The 14527-nt window shown below is 51.3% G+C and overlaps 1 protein-coding gene across 2 annotated transcripts in view; it reads right to left on the bottom strand.

Annotated features, from left to right (window-relative positions):
• Nucleotides 1-5078: 5078 nt before the first annotated feature.
• Nucleotides 5079-14527, bottom strand: part of ZNF496 (zinc finger protein 496) — a 29954-nt gene continuing 20505 nt past the window's right edge. For both annotated transcript variants that reach the window (XM_059416278.1, XM_059416279.1), the window contains exons 7-10: nucleotides 13604-13736; nucleotides 13058-13165; nucleotides 12218-12331; nucleotides 5079-7725 (exon numbers count right to left, since the gene is read on the bottom strand). In XM_059416278.1, coding sequence (XP_059272261.1) covers nucleotides 6971-7725; nucleotides 12218-12331; nucleotides 13058-13165; nucleotides 13604-13736 — 1110 coding nt within the window. In that variant the 3' untranslated portion in view covers nucleotides 5079-6970. The remainder of the gene's footprint in view (nucleotides 7726-12217; nucleotides 12332-13057; nucleotides 13166-13603; nucleotides 13737-14527) is intronic.

Genomic DNA, 14527 nt, shown 5'->3' with positions numbered 1-14527 from the left:
AAACCAAGGAAGGTAATTGTGGATGGGAACCACAAGGTGTCTGTCTAGAGCAACAGATAGCTAGCTCCATGTTTGTTTTCTTGTGTTTAACACACCCATACCACCACTCATGGCTCCTTTACATCTGGGAATTTCCTAAGACAGGTACAGACCGGCATTCTCTGTTGTAGACACAAAGGGGATGACTGCAGAGAAATACCTTCTCAAAAATCACATGGTATTAAACCCAAACACCTGCAACCCTTTACCACACCAGGCTAACTCCCTGAGTAAGAAGTATTTCTTGAAAAATTCTCTTCTAGGAGTTGTCTCTGGTTACAAATGTTTAGGAGTGAAGGTCTCATGTGTGAGAATATTCACCTGCATGCATTCCTTCTCAAAGTTTGAACTTGATTCTCCATCTGGAAACTAAACTCATGGTGATGTAGTTTTTTTTGGGGGGGGGGGTGTTTTGGTGGGGTCTGGAGAAAGAATTCCTGAGATGGCTTCCATGCAAAAAAGTGGGCTTTTTTGTTCTTTGTTTTTTGTTTTAAAGATTTTATTTATTTATTTATTTGACAGACAAAGATCACAAGTAGGCAGAGAGGCAGGCAAAGAGAGGAGGAAGCAGGCTCCCTGCTGAGCAAAGAGCCTGATGTGGGGCTCAGGCTCAGGCTCCATCCCAGGACCCTGGATCATGACCTGAGCCATCCAGGCACCCCCCAAAAGGTGGTTTTGTTAAAGCAAGGGGACAGGATGCATGGGCAGAAAGAGCTGTTGTCCTAGCATGGTGAGGAGCAACTGATTATATACCTTTCAGCTCGGGTGGGGTGAGGGAAGGGAGTAAAATAAAGGAAGTGCCAAAAGGCCTTTCATATGCTGAAGATGTACAGATTCTTGGAGGAATGTTCCACTCTGTCTATTCCGAGTATTTGTCAATGGGCTGCAGGACCTAAGGACTTCTACCTACATTTCCTTCTGCCTTTATTTCCCACATCAGTGGGGCTGATCTACTGACCCCTCCAGTGCCAGCCACCCTGACATACATAGGGTGCTGGGGATGGGGGCGGGGGGGGCAGTGGCATCTGTCGAGACAAAGGGGGTAAGAGCCCACCATCTTTGAGTAAAATCCTCAGAGCAATGGCCACTTTGTTGTTCCCCTAGTATATGATCGGTTGATTCTTTTAGCTCCTTGAAATCGCGAAGTATTCACAGTATTAGTACTAATAAAACCAGCTATTCCTAGGAGATTTCCTCCAGCATGCAGTTCTCTTCAGACTTGCAGCTCCAGCGGGTTCTGGGAACAACAGCATCTCTATGAAGCCAGCAAGCTGGCATCCTTAAATGAACCAGTGAGGTCAGGCTGCAGCCAGCACAGGGGTCTAGACAGTGGCAGTAGGGACAAGACAGGAGCAGAATGGGACCCACACTCTGAGGAGTCCTCTCTTAAGGAGGCTCTGTAAGAAACCTCCCAGAGACAGTGAGGCATAATAATGAATATATCTGGTCTCTGTCCCTGGTTCCTGGCACGGATCTTCAAAAACCCTGCAAATATTTGGAGAGGTAATGTCTTTGTTATGCTGGTGAGGTGTCTTCTCCTGGACAGGGGGGCCAGTAGCCTCAGGGTGGGGCTGGTCACCAGGAAAACCAAGCACTTAACCAAAGGCTAAGGACTTTGGACCAAATCCAGCTCTTGGGCAGGGAGGAGGGAGGGAAGTGCAGAGGTGATGTCAGCTACACAGGGCCTTGTAATGAAATCCTGCCAACAGTTCTGGATAGCTCCACTTGGGGGAGCTTTCTGATAGTGAACCCAGTGTGTTGTGCTGGAAGGGGGATGCACCCTGACTCCACAGGGTAAGAGCACAGAGACCTTCCCTGACCCTGCCCTGTGCATTCCTTCCATGTGGCCAGTCGTCACTGTATCCTTTATAATAAAAACTAACTATAAGGACAATGTTCTCAGTAAGTTCATTGGAAAATGAGGGGTCATTGGAGCCCTAATTTGCTGCCAGCCCAGAAGAAGTGTCAGTGGCCCCTGAGATATGTGACTGACACCCAAAGTGGGGAGTTTTGTGCAGGATTTTGCCCTTTAACCTGTGGGATCTGATGTTAATCCCAGGTAGTTAGACACCTTACGTGGTGGACACTTATGTGGTGTCAAAGAATTGGCATTAGGACAGTGAGTGGCAAGCTTTCCTGGGGGACCTGGGGCCTCTATTTCAGTTTCTAGACAGCAGAAATGATAGTCCAGCCTTCTAGAACCCACAATCAAAGTTCCATTTTGTTAACAGATGCTGAGCTGGATGACATAAACAGATGAACACATTGAGGTTCCTGCCTTTGGTGAGAAGCTGTGGAGAAAATTTTGAGAAGATGCACTATGTATCTATGTGCTCTCTTCTTCCCAGCTACAATGTGGGTCTGTGCTCGCCTTCTCCGTGCCCTAAGACTGCCTACCTCCCTAACAGCTTTTCACAGGACAGGGGGTGTCACCAATGGCAGCTATATGAAAATCTCCACACAGGGATTAGAGACTGCTTTCAAGATGCTGCCCCCCCACCCCTGAACACCTGTCCAGGTGGCTGTATTTGCTGGAACACCGGGCCTGCTTCTATAAATTTGGTGAGTGCACATCCAGACTTTTGGCTTCCTGAGCACAGATTAAAGGGAGTTGTTAGTGAAGGTTTCAGATCGTGACCACAGAATATCATGCTAACACCAGCCAAGCCATTTTAGAAAAACATGAGTGTCAAAAGGGAGATGATACAAATATAGTCCAGCTACCTACCCACCATCCCTGTCTCCCATTCCTACTCTCTCACCCCCACAACTGGAGGAGTCAGTGTTTGCTGAAGATGCAAAGTGCTGGTATGATTTCCACCTGAGTTTATATTCTTTCCCACGTCAGATCATTCTCTGGGGAAACACTCAGGGAAAACACTTAAAACTATCCAGAAATCTCACTCTGAATTTACCTTCACAGTGCGCTGGAGGCAGGCAGGTCCTGTCTCTTCTTAGAGCCATGCTTTCAAAAAAAGCTGCACGTTAATTTGGGTGGGATCAATTTGCCACTACTACAGCTGTGTCTTTTCTGACCTGCTATGTTTTTTGAGCAGGTATCTGAGTACCTCCATATTTTGACAAGATGGAGCAAGACCTAGTTATTTTTTAAGCAGAAGAGGAAGAAAAGGGCAATCTCTTGCCAATCGCTTGTGTGGTGAGACAGCCTTTGTCTTGTAGAGGTCACCAGCATGCCTGTGAGATCCTCGGCTGTAGCGAAAATATTGGAGGTAAGCCACTGGCCCTTCACACCTGTGTGTTCCCAAGGAATCTGCTTCCCCATTTCTTCTGCAGAGAATTCTGCATCTTATGTGGACTTTTTATGGCTTCAATGTACTGTGATTATATGTACATTAATCATGGTGCCCTGATTGTAGGCTATGGTTTCCAGAAAGAATCAAGTTCCCAGCAGGTACTTGATGGTCACAGCAGGTATGAACAGAACCCCAGGGGTCTGCCCTTGATGAACTCATGATCTCTAATAACCAACTTCTGGATACTGGGTGCCCTGCATGTGGGGTGGGGTGGCAGATCATCCAGGCTTCCTCCTATCGCTCCTTTCCTGTCCAGTCTGCCTTCTTGATCCCTGTTCTTAACTTGTAGCCTTGTTGCATGGAGCACTGGTGGGCAGTGACCATCTTTTTTTTTTTTTTTTTTTTCAAAGCTCTATTCATTTATTTTAGAAAGCATGTGTGAACAGGCGGCAGAGGGAGAGGGAGAATCCTCAAGCGAACCATCCTCTGAGCATGGAGCCCTCCAGGGCTTGATCCCAGGACCCTGACATCATGACCTGAGCCCAAATCAAGTCTGTGGTTTGACCGACTGAGTCCCCAGGCACCCTGACTGACAGTATCAACTTTTGTTGTTAGTAGAAAATGTGCCTAGCCTTGTTTGATAGGACTGGAGACCATTAATTCCCCTATATTATGGAAGCAGAAGAGCTTGTGCCTCATCCAAATTCTGTTTTTGGCGGAGGAGGGAAACCATCTCGGGGGAGAGCAACTTGGACCAATTCCCAAGTCTAAGGCCGGTGTGGATGTGCGTCCTCTCTTCCATCTGTGTCATGGTGGGACTTTGCAATGGTGAGTCTCTCCCACCACTGGTCTCATCTTTATTTTGCCCAGATGGGGTAAGTGTTCAGGAGACATAGGATACGCCAAACCCTAGCCAGTTTTGACTTAAATGGCTATGGTGTAACCAGGTGTGTAACCTACACCTGGTATTGGGAAACCTTTCCTTCCTCTCTCCTCTAGATCAGATGACTGAAACTATCTGAGACTTAAATTTCACAAGGCGATATAATGCAGAATGGCCATTTTCAATATCCTTGCACACCTACGCTCTCCGACTGACCAGACTGTGCTTCTACTTTTTTTTTTTTTAAATAATGTAAGTCTAACACAAATATTAATCCAGAGAATTTTTATTATGCACCTGTTACGTTTGTGGGAACAGTACCAAGGGATGAGAGGAACAGGGAGGGCAGATGCTTCTCAGATGTGTGGTCTCTGAACCTCATGGCAAGGTAGACATCTCACCTGCCTGCCCAGCTCCCACAGAGGAAGGAGGAACCAGATGGGCCAGCTCTCCTGTTTTCCCCAGTGTAGGAAGCCCTGGCTTCTGCATGGCATGAACCTGGCATCTGAGCTACACCAGCCTGGGCAGTTTCCAGGGGCAATGTCAACTCCCAGTTTCCTTAGGCACCTTGGTCAGTTTTGGGTAACTGAAGTAAGAAGGCCTCACAATACTTGATGGACACTCAAAGAAATGCACAGCCTGTTACGTTCTATTTGTTTTCTATTTAGGACCCAATTTTACCCATAAAATACACAAGTTGAGTTGAGCAATGCCTCTTCTAGACAAGTTTCTTAAATGGGTGGGTTAATACACTCACCACCAATGCGAGAGCTCAGGTGGATGGGATAAGGATAAATGTGTGGAGTCCGATTTCTATTTGGAATTTTCCTCTCTTCTAGCCTTAAAGATTTGGGGGGTTATTTTCCCCCTCTTCCTGGCAGATCAACACAAGAGGCAAACTATTTAGAAACAAAGAGCCCAACGGTTTATTTTTTGTTGAAGGTATGACCAAATGGTTTTATTGCATTTACTGTCCCTGGGTGGGTAGGTACATCTACGCAGGCACAGAGTTCAACTATAGGACCTGGTAACCCTTTCACTGGTTTGGGGGAGTAGCATCTCCATGTGGTCATGAAGGGGTCATCTGACATGGTGCAATGGCAGCAGAGGGGCCCGGACATACAAACTATACAAAACCCCTACCTGGTCACTGCTGACTTTTACAACTGGCCACAGCGACTCATCAGCCCCCACATTTCCCTGTCATTGGGACACTAAGGGACACTGCGTTTGTCCACAACAGTGAGCCCAGTGATCACTGCTCAAGTTTCCACTACCAGTGGTTGCTCCCAGTCCACAATCACGGGCTGCAGACTTCAAAGGTTCTTGTGCATTGGATACCCACCCTGGAAACAGAAGGTTGAGTCTGAATCCTGCTTCTGATGGATGGGAAAGCAAGCTCATTTGTACTGATTCTTCCATGAACTGGAACAGCAGCAGCACTGCAGGTCTATCTGGTGTTGTGGGCTGAACTGTGTCCAACTACACAACGTGCAGGTTTAAGTCCTAACCCTGGTACGTCGGTGTGACACTGGAAATAAAGACCTGGCAGATATAATCAGTTAAGAAGGGCAGGACTTAGGTTGGTGTCCTTACAAGGTAAGTGTGGAGACCGACATACACAGAACACCATGTGAAGATAAAGCATGGATGGGGTGATGCTTCCAACAAGTCACAGAGTGTCAACCACTGCTAGCCACTACCTGCTAGAGGAGACATGTGACACACACCCTCCTTCTCAAAAAACCAAGCCTGCTCACACCTCCATCTTGGACTCCTTCCTCCAGAACTCAGAAGATGTGTCTAAGCCATCCCACTGTTACAGATACGACTGGCAGGCTGAGTTAATGCTCATGGAACATCCTGTCCCTTGCCCACCTGGGGGACTGGCAGGTGAGCACCCCATTCCTAGATGCGGTGGGGTGGGATGGGGTGCCTTAGTGCTCTTCAAACGATAACCATGCTCCCACCCCACAACCCTTTATCAAGGGCCTCCCAGGGTACAGAGAAACATTTTGGAGAGAGTGTGCAACAATGTAAAAATGTGGGCTTTGCCTTCAATGAACTCACATTCCCTAATAACAGACACCATGACAAATAAAAGGGTGGGACTTTTTCGCCCTCCAAGCCTCGTGATGATGGTAGACTGCTCCTATGGGCCAGATGGTGATAGGGACTGACTTCTGAGGATTGGACATGGCTTGGAGTGCTTGGCCTGCTGCCCACAGGCACCAGAGGACACCTGCCTCCCAGCCTTCCTCCCAGCCCACCCCCACACTGGAAGCTTCTTGTTGGCACACAGAAGTACAGTTACTCCCAGACTGCAGGATGGGGGAAGGGAGGATGTGCAATAGGTACTTATGAAGAGTGTATTGAAGACTGGTTGGCAAGGGATAGACCCCTGTGGGGTCACCATAGTGGAGGAGACCCCAGGTCCTTCCCCGCTTGGAAAGCAGTGCTGGGTTCTCTAAGACCTGGAAAGATGGAAAAGTCAAAACTGGTGGAGACAAGCCCTCCCTGCTTTTTGGCACAGCAGAGACAGAACAAATGCTCATTCGGCCACTATCTCGTTTCTACCTGAGAGCAAAGGGCAGGAAGGTGTGACTCTGTCCTGGGGGAGGTGCGTGGTGGGCGGGGTGTGGGACCAGTCCGAATGGAGAGCCTCACCCTGCCCTGGGGTGGGAGGAGGGAGACAGGATCAGGAAAGGGAACTGGATGGGAGGCCGCCCTGCCTGGGGAAGGAGCCCTGTCCCAGGAAGGGGGAGGGGACATGCTGCCAGTCCGGCAGGCCTCCTCAGTAGGAGTTCAGAGCCTGCTTGGAGCGGCGCTTCATGTGCAGACGCTGGTGGCGGAGGAGGTCGCAGTTCTGCGAGAAGCTTTTGACACAGTAGCGGCACTGGAAGGGCCGTGCCTTGTCCTTCACATGCGCGCTGCTGCGGTGGCGCGCCAGGTGCTCGGGCCTCTGGAACGCCTTCCCGCACTCGCGGCACTGGCAGCTGAGCTTGGGCGGTCCCTCGGCCAGCAGCCCGCCGGGCCCCGCTCCCGCAGCAGCTGCCTCTCGCTTCTGCGTCGGCTCCAGTCCCCGGGTCTGCAGGTGGATGCGCCTGTGCGACAGCAGGTGTGAGTTGAGGCGGAAGCTCTTTCCGCAGGCGCCGCAGCGGTGAGGTTTCTGGGCCTCATGGCTCTCCAGGTGCCCGTCCAGGTCCTCGCTGTCACTGAACAGCTCCCCGCACACTGAGCACTCGTGTGGCTTCTCCTGCTCTCTGCGGCTCCGCAGGTGCCGGATGAAGTTGACCCTCCAGCGGAAGATCTTCCCACAGTTTGGGCAAATGTAGGACTTCTTGGAGGTCGAAGTCTGCACCTCGCCCCCGGCCTCAGCGCCACTCCGGTGGGAGGCGGGGAGACTGCGTGGCTTTTCTGTGGGGCTCCGTGGTTCATCTGCACAGTAGGGGCCGTGCTGGGAGTCCTCGTCCCCAGAGCTGGACAGGACGATTTCGATGGTCACCTCCTCATCTAGGCCGTTCTCAGGGGTCAGCGCGTCACCTCCAGCTATGGGAAAGCCACAGGGAGGGTCAGCGGTGCTGCATCAGTCACATCCCCACACCTAGAAACACCAACCCAGAAGGCTCCACTTGATTCTTTCCCACTAGGACCCCAATCCCAATCTTTATTTTTCCTCTCTAGGCACTAAGACTCTTCAAGCCCTAACGACTTGTTTCTATCAGTGTCAGTCAAGTCGTGGCCATGCACATCAGTTAGCACTGCCCTACTTAACCAGAAATCGGGCACCTTAAAGACCATGGTAGAGAGAAAGACCCTATATCCTATAAAGGCAGTGGCAGGAAGCTGCCAGCTACTAAGGGGCTGAGCACTGAAATCCTTCAGAGTCTCTGCAAGACTTCTGACACCAATAGCCCCACTGGCTCCTGGACACCACCCAATGACCTATTCTTTGCCAAATTATACACACAAGCCAACTGGGGTGACACACTCCGGGCTCAGGGTTGAGGACAGAGTTAGCCTCGCTGTGCTGATGATATCATGACTATCTGACCGTTCCTACCACCCAGGTCAACTATGTCACTTCTGATGCCCCACCAGCAGCCACCGTGGGGATAAGTAGTGGTTCTGGAGTTTATAACCTAGTCTGAAGCAGACTCACTGAATCCCAAATCTGTGATTTAGAAGAAGTGGGCGGGCAGTGGAGTGCCTGGCATGAGGTCCCAGCCCGCAGCCCACACACAGCAACCACTCGGGTGTTCTGGATGTAATCTCTGGAACAAGGAGAGTTCTGTGAGGTTAGGGCACCTGAGGGCAGGTGAAGCCAGAGAGACAGAAGCAGGGCAGGGAGACCGAGAAGCCAGAAAGCAGGAGACAGCAGGCAAGAGCAGAGCCATGGGCGCATCTGTTCCTCAGAAGACAAAGGTCACGGGGTTCAGCTTGATATGAGGCTAGGGGGTGGGAAAAGACGAGAATATCTGGAAAATTCCCAGTTTCTTCCATACTGAAGATGACAAAGCATGTTTTGGAGAGAACACGGAGGGGCTGGGGAACCACCAGGTAAAGGGATTATGGATGTGAGCCACAGATCCAGGCAGGCAACAGAGATGAAATAATCCAGGAAAGATCTGTAAAGGACCCTCCTGTTGCATGGCCTGAGCTCCTGGGGACTGCAAGGGCCCAACACTGGTTCTGAGACTTGTGTCTGAGTAGAAACACTGCCAGCCTAGACTAAAGAGCAAGAGATGGATGAACCTTGGGGTTCAGACATCTGGCATTCTACACAATAGGCCAGAGAGCTACTTATCCTTCATGCCCAAGGAAGACTGGCTGCCAAGGCTGTCCTTCGGGAGACAGGACTCCAACTGCTTCCCTGAGCCCGACAGCGACAGAGCCCTGAGCCCACTGCTACCTGTAAACTGTACCTTCTCATGGAATTCCAACCTTTGCCTGGGGGCCATCAGCCTTTCTTCTTCCTAATTTCTCCCTTTTCAAGATTTTATTTGACAGAGAGCATGAGCAGGGGGAGTGGGAGAGAGAGAAGCAGGCTCCCCGCTGAGCAAGGAGGCCGACACGAGGCTCGATCCCAGGACCCCAAGAGCTGAAGGCAGATGCTTAACCAACTGAGCCACCCAGACACTGACAATTTCTCCCTTTTGAAATGAAAAGGTCCATTCTATGCCTGTCCCACAAATGCATTTTGGGAGGTACATAACATGATGTCTGGTTGCACAGGTTCACAGCTAGACAGGAACATGCCTGGGTTTCACCTACCTACACCTGATCTACAGGATATTTAGGTGAGATGGATGTAGGACGGATGTAGAATAGACTAAGGGATGTTTGGAGAGGGTGATTATCTGCTACATATGAAGAGGACAGGAATTTTGGGGCACCTGAAGGCAGAATGCAATGAACCGAAATGCATCCCCTTAAAAATCTGTATATTAAAGTCCTAAGCCCAGTACCTCGAATACGACACTATTTGGAAATAAGGCATTTCAAGGGGTAAAGAAGTTAGAATGAGGTCATCAGGGCAGGTCCTACTCTAGCAGGTGTCCTTCAAAAGATCAGGGCATAGACATCCAGAGATGGGCCATGTGTAGATGCAGGGAGGAGACCTCTGTCCGCAGGCCAAGGGAAGCCTCAGGGGAAGGTAACTGTGCTGCCCCCTTCAGCCTATGCTTTGAGCCCCCAGATTTCTGAGAAAATCAGTGCTGCTTGAGCCTCCCCGTCTGTGGTTCTTTGGTATGCAGCCCTAGGAGACTAACATAATGCATATGGGGTCACATCCACTCCAATCAGAGTAAACAGAAACAAATGCAGAGCTTCTACAGAGGGAGGAATAAATCAACAATAATGCCGTCACGTTATCAACACAACAACGTGAAGAACTCCTAGTAGAAAAGCTGAGACTCAGAGGAGTGCCCAAATACCAGGGGAAGAGGGACAGGAGCTCAGGGCTCAGCACTGAGAAGTAACTCGGGGTGTATGAGTGGGGGCGCACAGGATTACAGGAGGAAAGACGGGAGAAATTACTGGTCTGAGAGCTCTTTCGTCCATTAGTTAATCCTCAACAGAAACCACCTGGCAGCCAAGACTGTTATCTCGGAGAGACAAAGTTGCCCAGGGTTTCAGAAGAACAGAAATGTAGCCTGTGCTTGGCTAGCTACAGGTGGGAAATACCAGACCATGGGGTGTGCTGGGAGCACAGCTCCTGCCTTGGGAAGGGCACTCACTCATGGTCTGCAAACGCACCGCTCGCTCCCTGAGATGGAGGGCTGAGTCACGGCAGGGTCAGAGAGACAGATGAGAAAATAAACAAATAGAAATCCAGGCGTTATAAGAAATACATTCTTGTCATGTTAGAATGGGGAGGCTTTTGGGGCGCTTGGGTGGCTCAGCCATTAAACGTCTGCCTTTGGCTCAGGTCATGATCCCAGGGTTCTGGGATCGAGCTCCTCATCAGGCTCCCTGCTCAGCAGGAAGCCTGCTTCTGCCTCTCACACTCCCCTTGCTTGTGTTCTGTCTCTGTCAAATAAATAAATAAAAGCTTAAAAAAATGGGAGGCTTTCTTATAAGACACAAAACCTGAAAGGTTTTCTACATTTTTTAAATGTAGAAAGGGATGCCTGGGTGGCTCAGTCGGTTAAGCATCTGCCTTCAGCTCAGATTATGATCCCAGAGTCCCGGCCTGATCGAGTCCTGCATCAGGCTCCCTGCTCATCGTAGAGCCTGCTTCTCCTCCTCCTTGTGCCCCCTCACATAAATAAATAAGATCTTAAAAAAAAAATAAATGTAGGGGAGAAGTTATGGGCTGACATATAAAGTTTTATAAAATGGGGAGAAATTGTGTGCAAATACCTAAGAGGCAACAGATCCAGGCCCATAACTGAGAGTTTCTAGGAACAGATCCAGGCCCATAACTGAGAGTTTCTAGGATATTCCCAGAGAGGACATGCAATGGCTCAGTGAGGTACAGACAAGAGCCAGGAGGCCCTAAGCCCCAGTGTGAGGGCATCAGGCACTGGAGCCTTTGAGAGGTAGCTGGGCCTAGAAGCAGTCTTGAGGGTGGGAGCCTTGTGCTGGGATGAGCACTTATAAGGAAAGGAAGAGATGGGAGAGCATCAACTTCTGTCTCCAACAGCAGGCGTAGTGAAAGGCCACGTGAGCACACAGGGGGAGGGCAGGCATTCCATGGCAGAGCGTGTCCTCACCATCCACAGAGCCTGCCAGCACCTCCGAGGCTGGCCCTGACCCCATTCCAGGACCGGGAGGAGGGAAATGTCTGCTGTCTCGGCAGACCTCTTGGGAAGTGTCATCAGCACACAAGGTGCACACACAGCACCTCACACAGACTACATGCTTCCATAAGGCTTGGGTCCAAGCAGAGCTCACCCCGTGGGAGAGGAGAGGAACACAAGCCAACACCAGGACTGCAGAGTATTATGTAGGCAATGCATGAAGAGAGAGTCCAGTGACGCATTACAGCGACCAGGCCTGGAGCACTCTGCATGCGAACGGCGGGGGGACCAAGCCCCTCCCCTGCTCAGAGGCCATGGGCAACCAACGCGCTTGGAAACCAAGCATCCCTCCTTGTTCTCAGACAGCCACACTCAGTGTCTTGCCCATTCAGAGCCAAATCCCCCACAGGGCCTGGGGAGGAGGAGGTGGAGCTGAGAACAACCCAGGTTGGTTATCATCTACCTTCTAAAGAGGTGCTGAAGGCACGCAGAAGCCAGCAAGGATGCCAAGGCCTGTCCTGGGTACTCCTCAAGCCATGACCACCCTCTCAGCACACAGAACCCTTGTCCACTGGCGGAGCCCTGGCTCTCACCTGCAGAGGGAAGGCAAGGAGGGGAGGGTCCCAGACTGGGAGAATAGCGCTATAGCATATAGTCCACAGGAGCCGTCAGCAGGGATCTTAGAGACCTAGGGACGCCCTCCCCCGAGCAGCACGCATACACACACACACACACACACACACACACACACACACACACACTGCACACACAGGTGTGCAGCCTCCCCAACCCAGTACCTGGGCAGGTGTTCTGAGTAAGTGTCATCTGCTGGCAGGTCTGGAACTCTGGCACCTGTAGCTCATCCCTTTTTCGTCTCTCTTCTATCTGGAATGGCTGGAGGCTTGGGAAGTCTGGAGAAATTGGTTGGAGAATAGCCCTGGGTTCAGTCAAGTGTTGTAGACAAGACAGGTCACCCCCCGAACCTGGGTGCTGAACTCAACAGAACTCCCAGCGCTCACTCCCACTTTCTGTGCTGGGTGTCTACAAGGTCCCCCGCCTCACACAGATGCTGCATATACGCAGTGTGCAGAGTTAGCCAGGGCATGTGCATGCTTGTTCCAGGCGGGCATGGGGCGCAAACCTGGTCTGCTCCATGCCAGCTTTAGGGTTCCAAGGGGATGGGGGTTGCTGTTGATACCGCACAGAGCCCATTCCCATGAAGGAGCAGACATTTCCAGGGCACGGAGGCTACAGACATGAGCTCGATGGACACGGCGTGGAGGAGGATGTGAAAAAACACCATGGCCGAGCCCCAGCTCCTCCCCGTGTGGCTGGGAGCCAGACAGTCTGAGTGAGCATCCACTCCTCCTCCCCAACCTGACTTCTGGAGAGGATCTAAGATCACCTGTGGATGGGCCACCTAGTTAGCATAAGCCAGGCCCCACTTGCAGCACAGGGGATTCCTGTCATACTCTCACCTCTGGCTGAGGGGAATGGCAACGTGCTTTCTGGCAAGAGTCAGGAAGGAGGCCAGACAAGGTGTAGGAGTAACACCGAGCTGCAGAGAGATGGTGGTGGGAGCAGGCCTGCCTCTGGCCGGTGGCAACCTTCTACCCAGTTCTGGAACCATTACTCACCCAAGTATGAGACCTGGGTCACATCCTTTCCTTGGAGGTCCTGCAACTCAGGGACCCGGGGTTCATTCTCCTCTCCCTGGGAGAGATCCAGCTGGGTGCCTGGGTCATCTGTTCACGAAGGGGAGGACACACACCCATCAGCTATGTGTTCTCACAGGAAGCCAGGGAGGGTGGAGGGCTGACCCCACACAGGTCCAGAAAGGAGAGCCGGAGACATGCACACCCCGTCACAGCCCCCAAGGGGGCCAGGAAGGGCTACTGAGAGGAAACAGGGAGGGGACAGGAGGAGAATTTGAAGGGAGGAGCTGTGGTTAGAGGGGGTCTCCTTCAGGACCATCAGGGAAACAGAAGCAAAACGAGCCATAGCCTACACACAACAGAAAACCAGGCGCATGGAAAGCATGTTATATTTGGCTTAGTATGCAAACCAGCCAGCTAGGCCTGATGTATGTGCAGTCAGCAGGCCTGAGGGTTCAGGGGTGAACACTGAAGCAGAGACTGGCCCCGCAGTTCTCTGATTTCAGGACAGAGGCAAGGAAGCCTTACTTGGAGGCAAGGAGACTCCACAGTCCTCCCCAATGATGAACTCTCCGTAGAAGCCAGTCTGTGCAGGGTCTAGAAGGGACCAGTCCTCTTGCGAGAAGCAGAAGATCATATCCTTGAAGGGGGACACCCGGTTCTGAAACCGCAGAACGGCGATACCTCAATCCTGGGTCAAGCTCGGGCAGGCTTGCGGGGCGAAGGGCAGAGCCTCCAGCAAGACAAGTGAGCCGGGAGGCTGCCCGGCGCCACCCCTCCCTTGCTCCAGCTGGCATCCTCCTCCCGCCCCTCTCGTCAGGCAGGTGCCTCACAGAGTGGCTGGGGGTGCACAGGGACAGACCTCCAACTCGGTGCATGATACCCGCAACTGTCAGGTGGGCAGACGCGGGACGCCCAACCCCAGTACCCATGTTGACATCCCACTTCCAGAGTTCATTCTGCATGCGGGACTTTTCATGGCAGCATTAGTGATATTGGGTAATAGCAGCATACTGAACATGGCCTCTGAATGGGGCAAGCTGCCGGGCACAGCACACACCCGTGAGGAAGTGCACACAGAAGGGACCCTCCACGGTCTGCTGGTGCATGAAAAGCTCCTGTGCAGAGGGCTGTCCAGCCTGTCCCCACAGGGAGGAGTCTCACCATCTGGGACGCCAGCAACTGCTACAGGGACCGCAGGTTACTACTGCAAGGAGACATTTCTGACACTTTTGAGTCATGGACCCCAGGAATGTGTCAAAATTGATTTTAATCTAAAATCTGATGGCATATCCATGTAACATGCCTCTTATTATTCCCTCACATACACACTTCCTTTTTTTTTTTTTTTTTTTTTTTAAGATTTTATTTATTTGACACACAGAGACAGACAGAATAGGAAAACAAGCAGGGGGAGTGGAAGAGGGAAAAGCAGAGCAGGGAGCCCAATGT

The sequence above is a fragment of the Mustela nigripes genome, chromosome 12 (assembly GCF_022355385.1).
Source record: "Mustela nigripes isolate SB6536 chromosome 12, MUSNIG.SB6536, whole genome shotgun sequence".
In the NCBI taxonomy this organism is placed as follows: domain Eukaryota; kingdom Metazoa; phylum Chordata; class Mammalia; order Carnivora; family Mustelidae; genus Mustela; species Mustela nigripes.
This window is presented reverse-complemented; position numbering and strand designations above follow the sequence as displayed.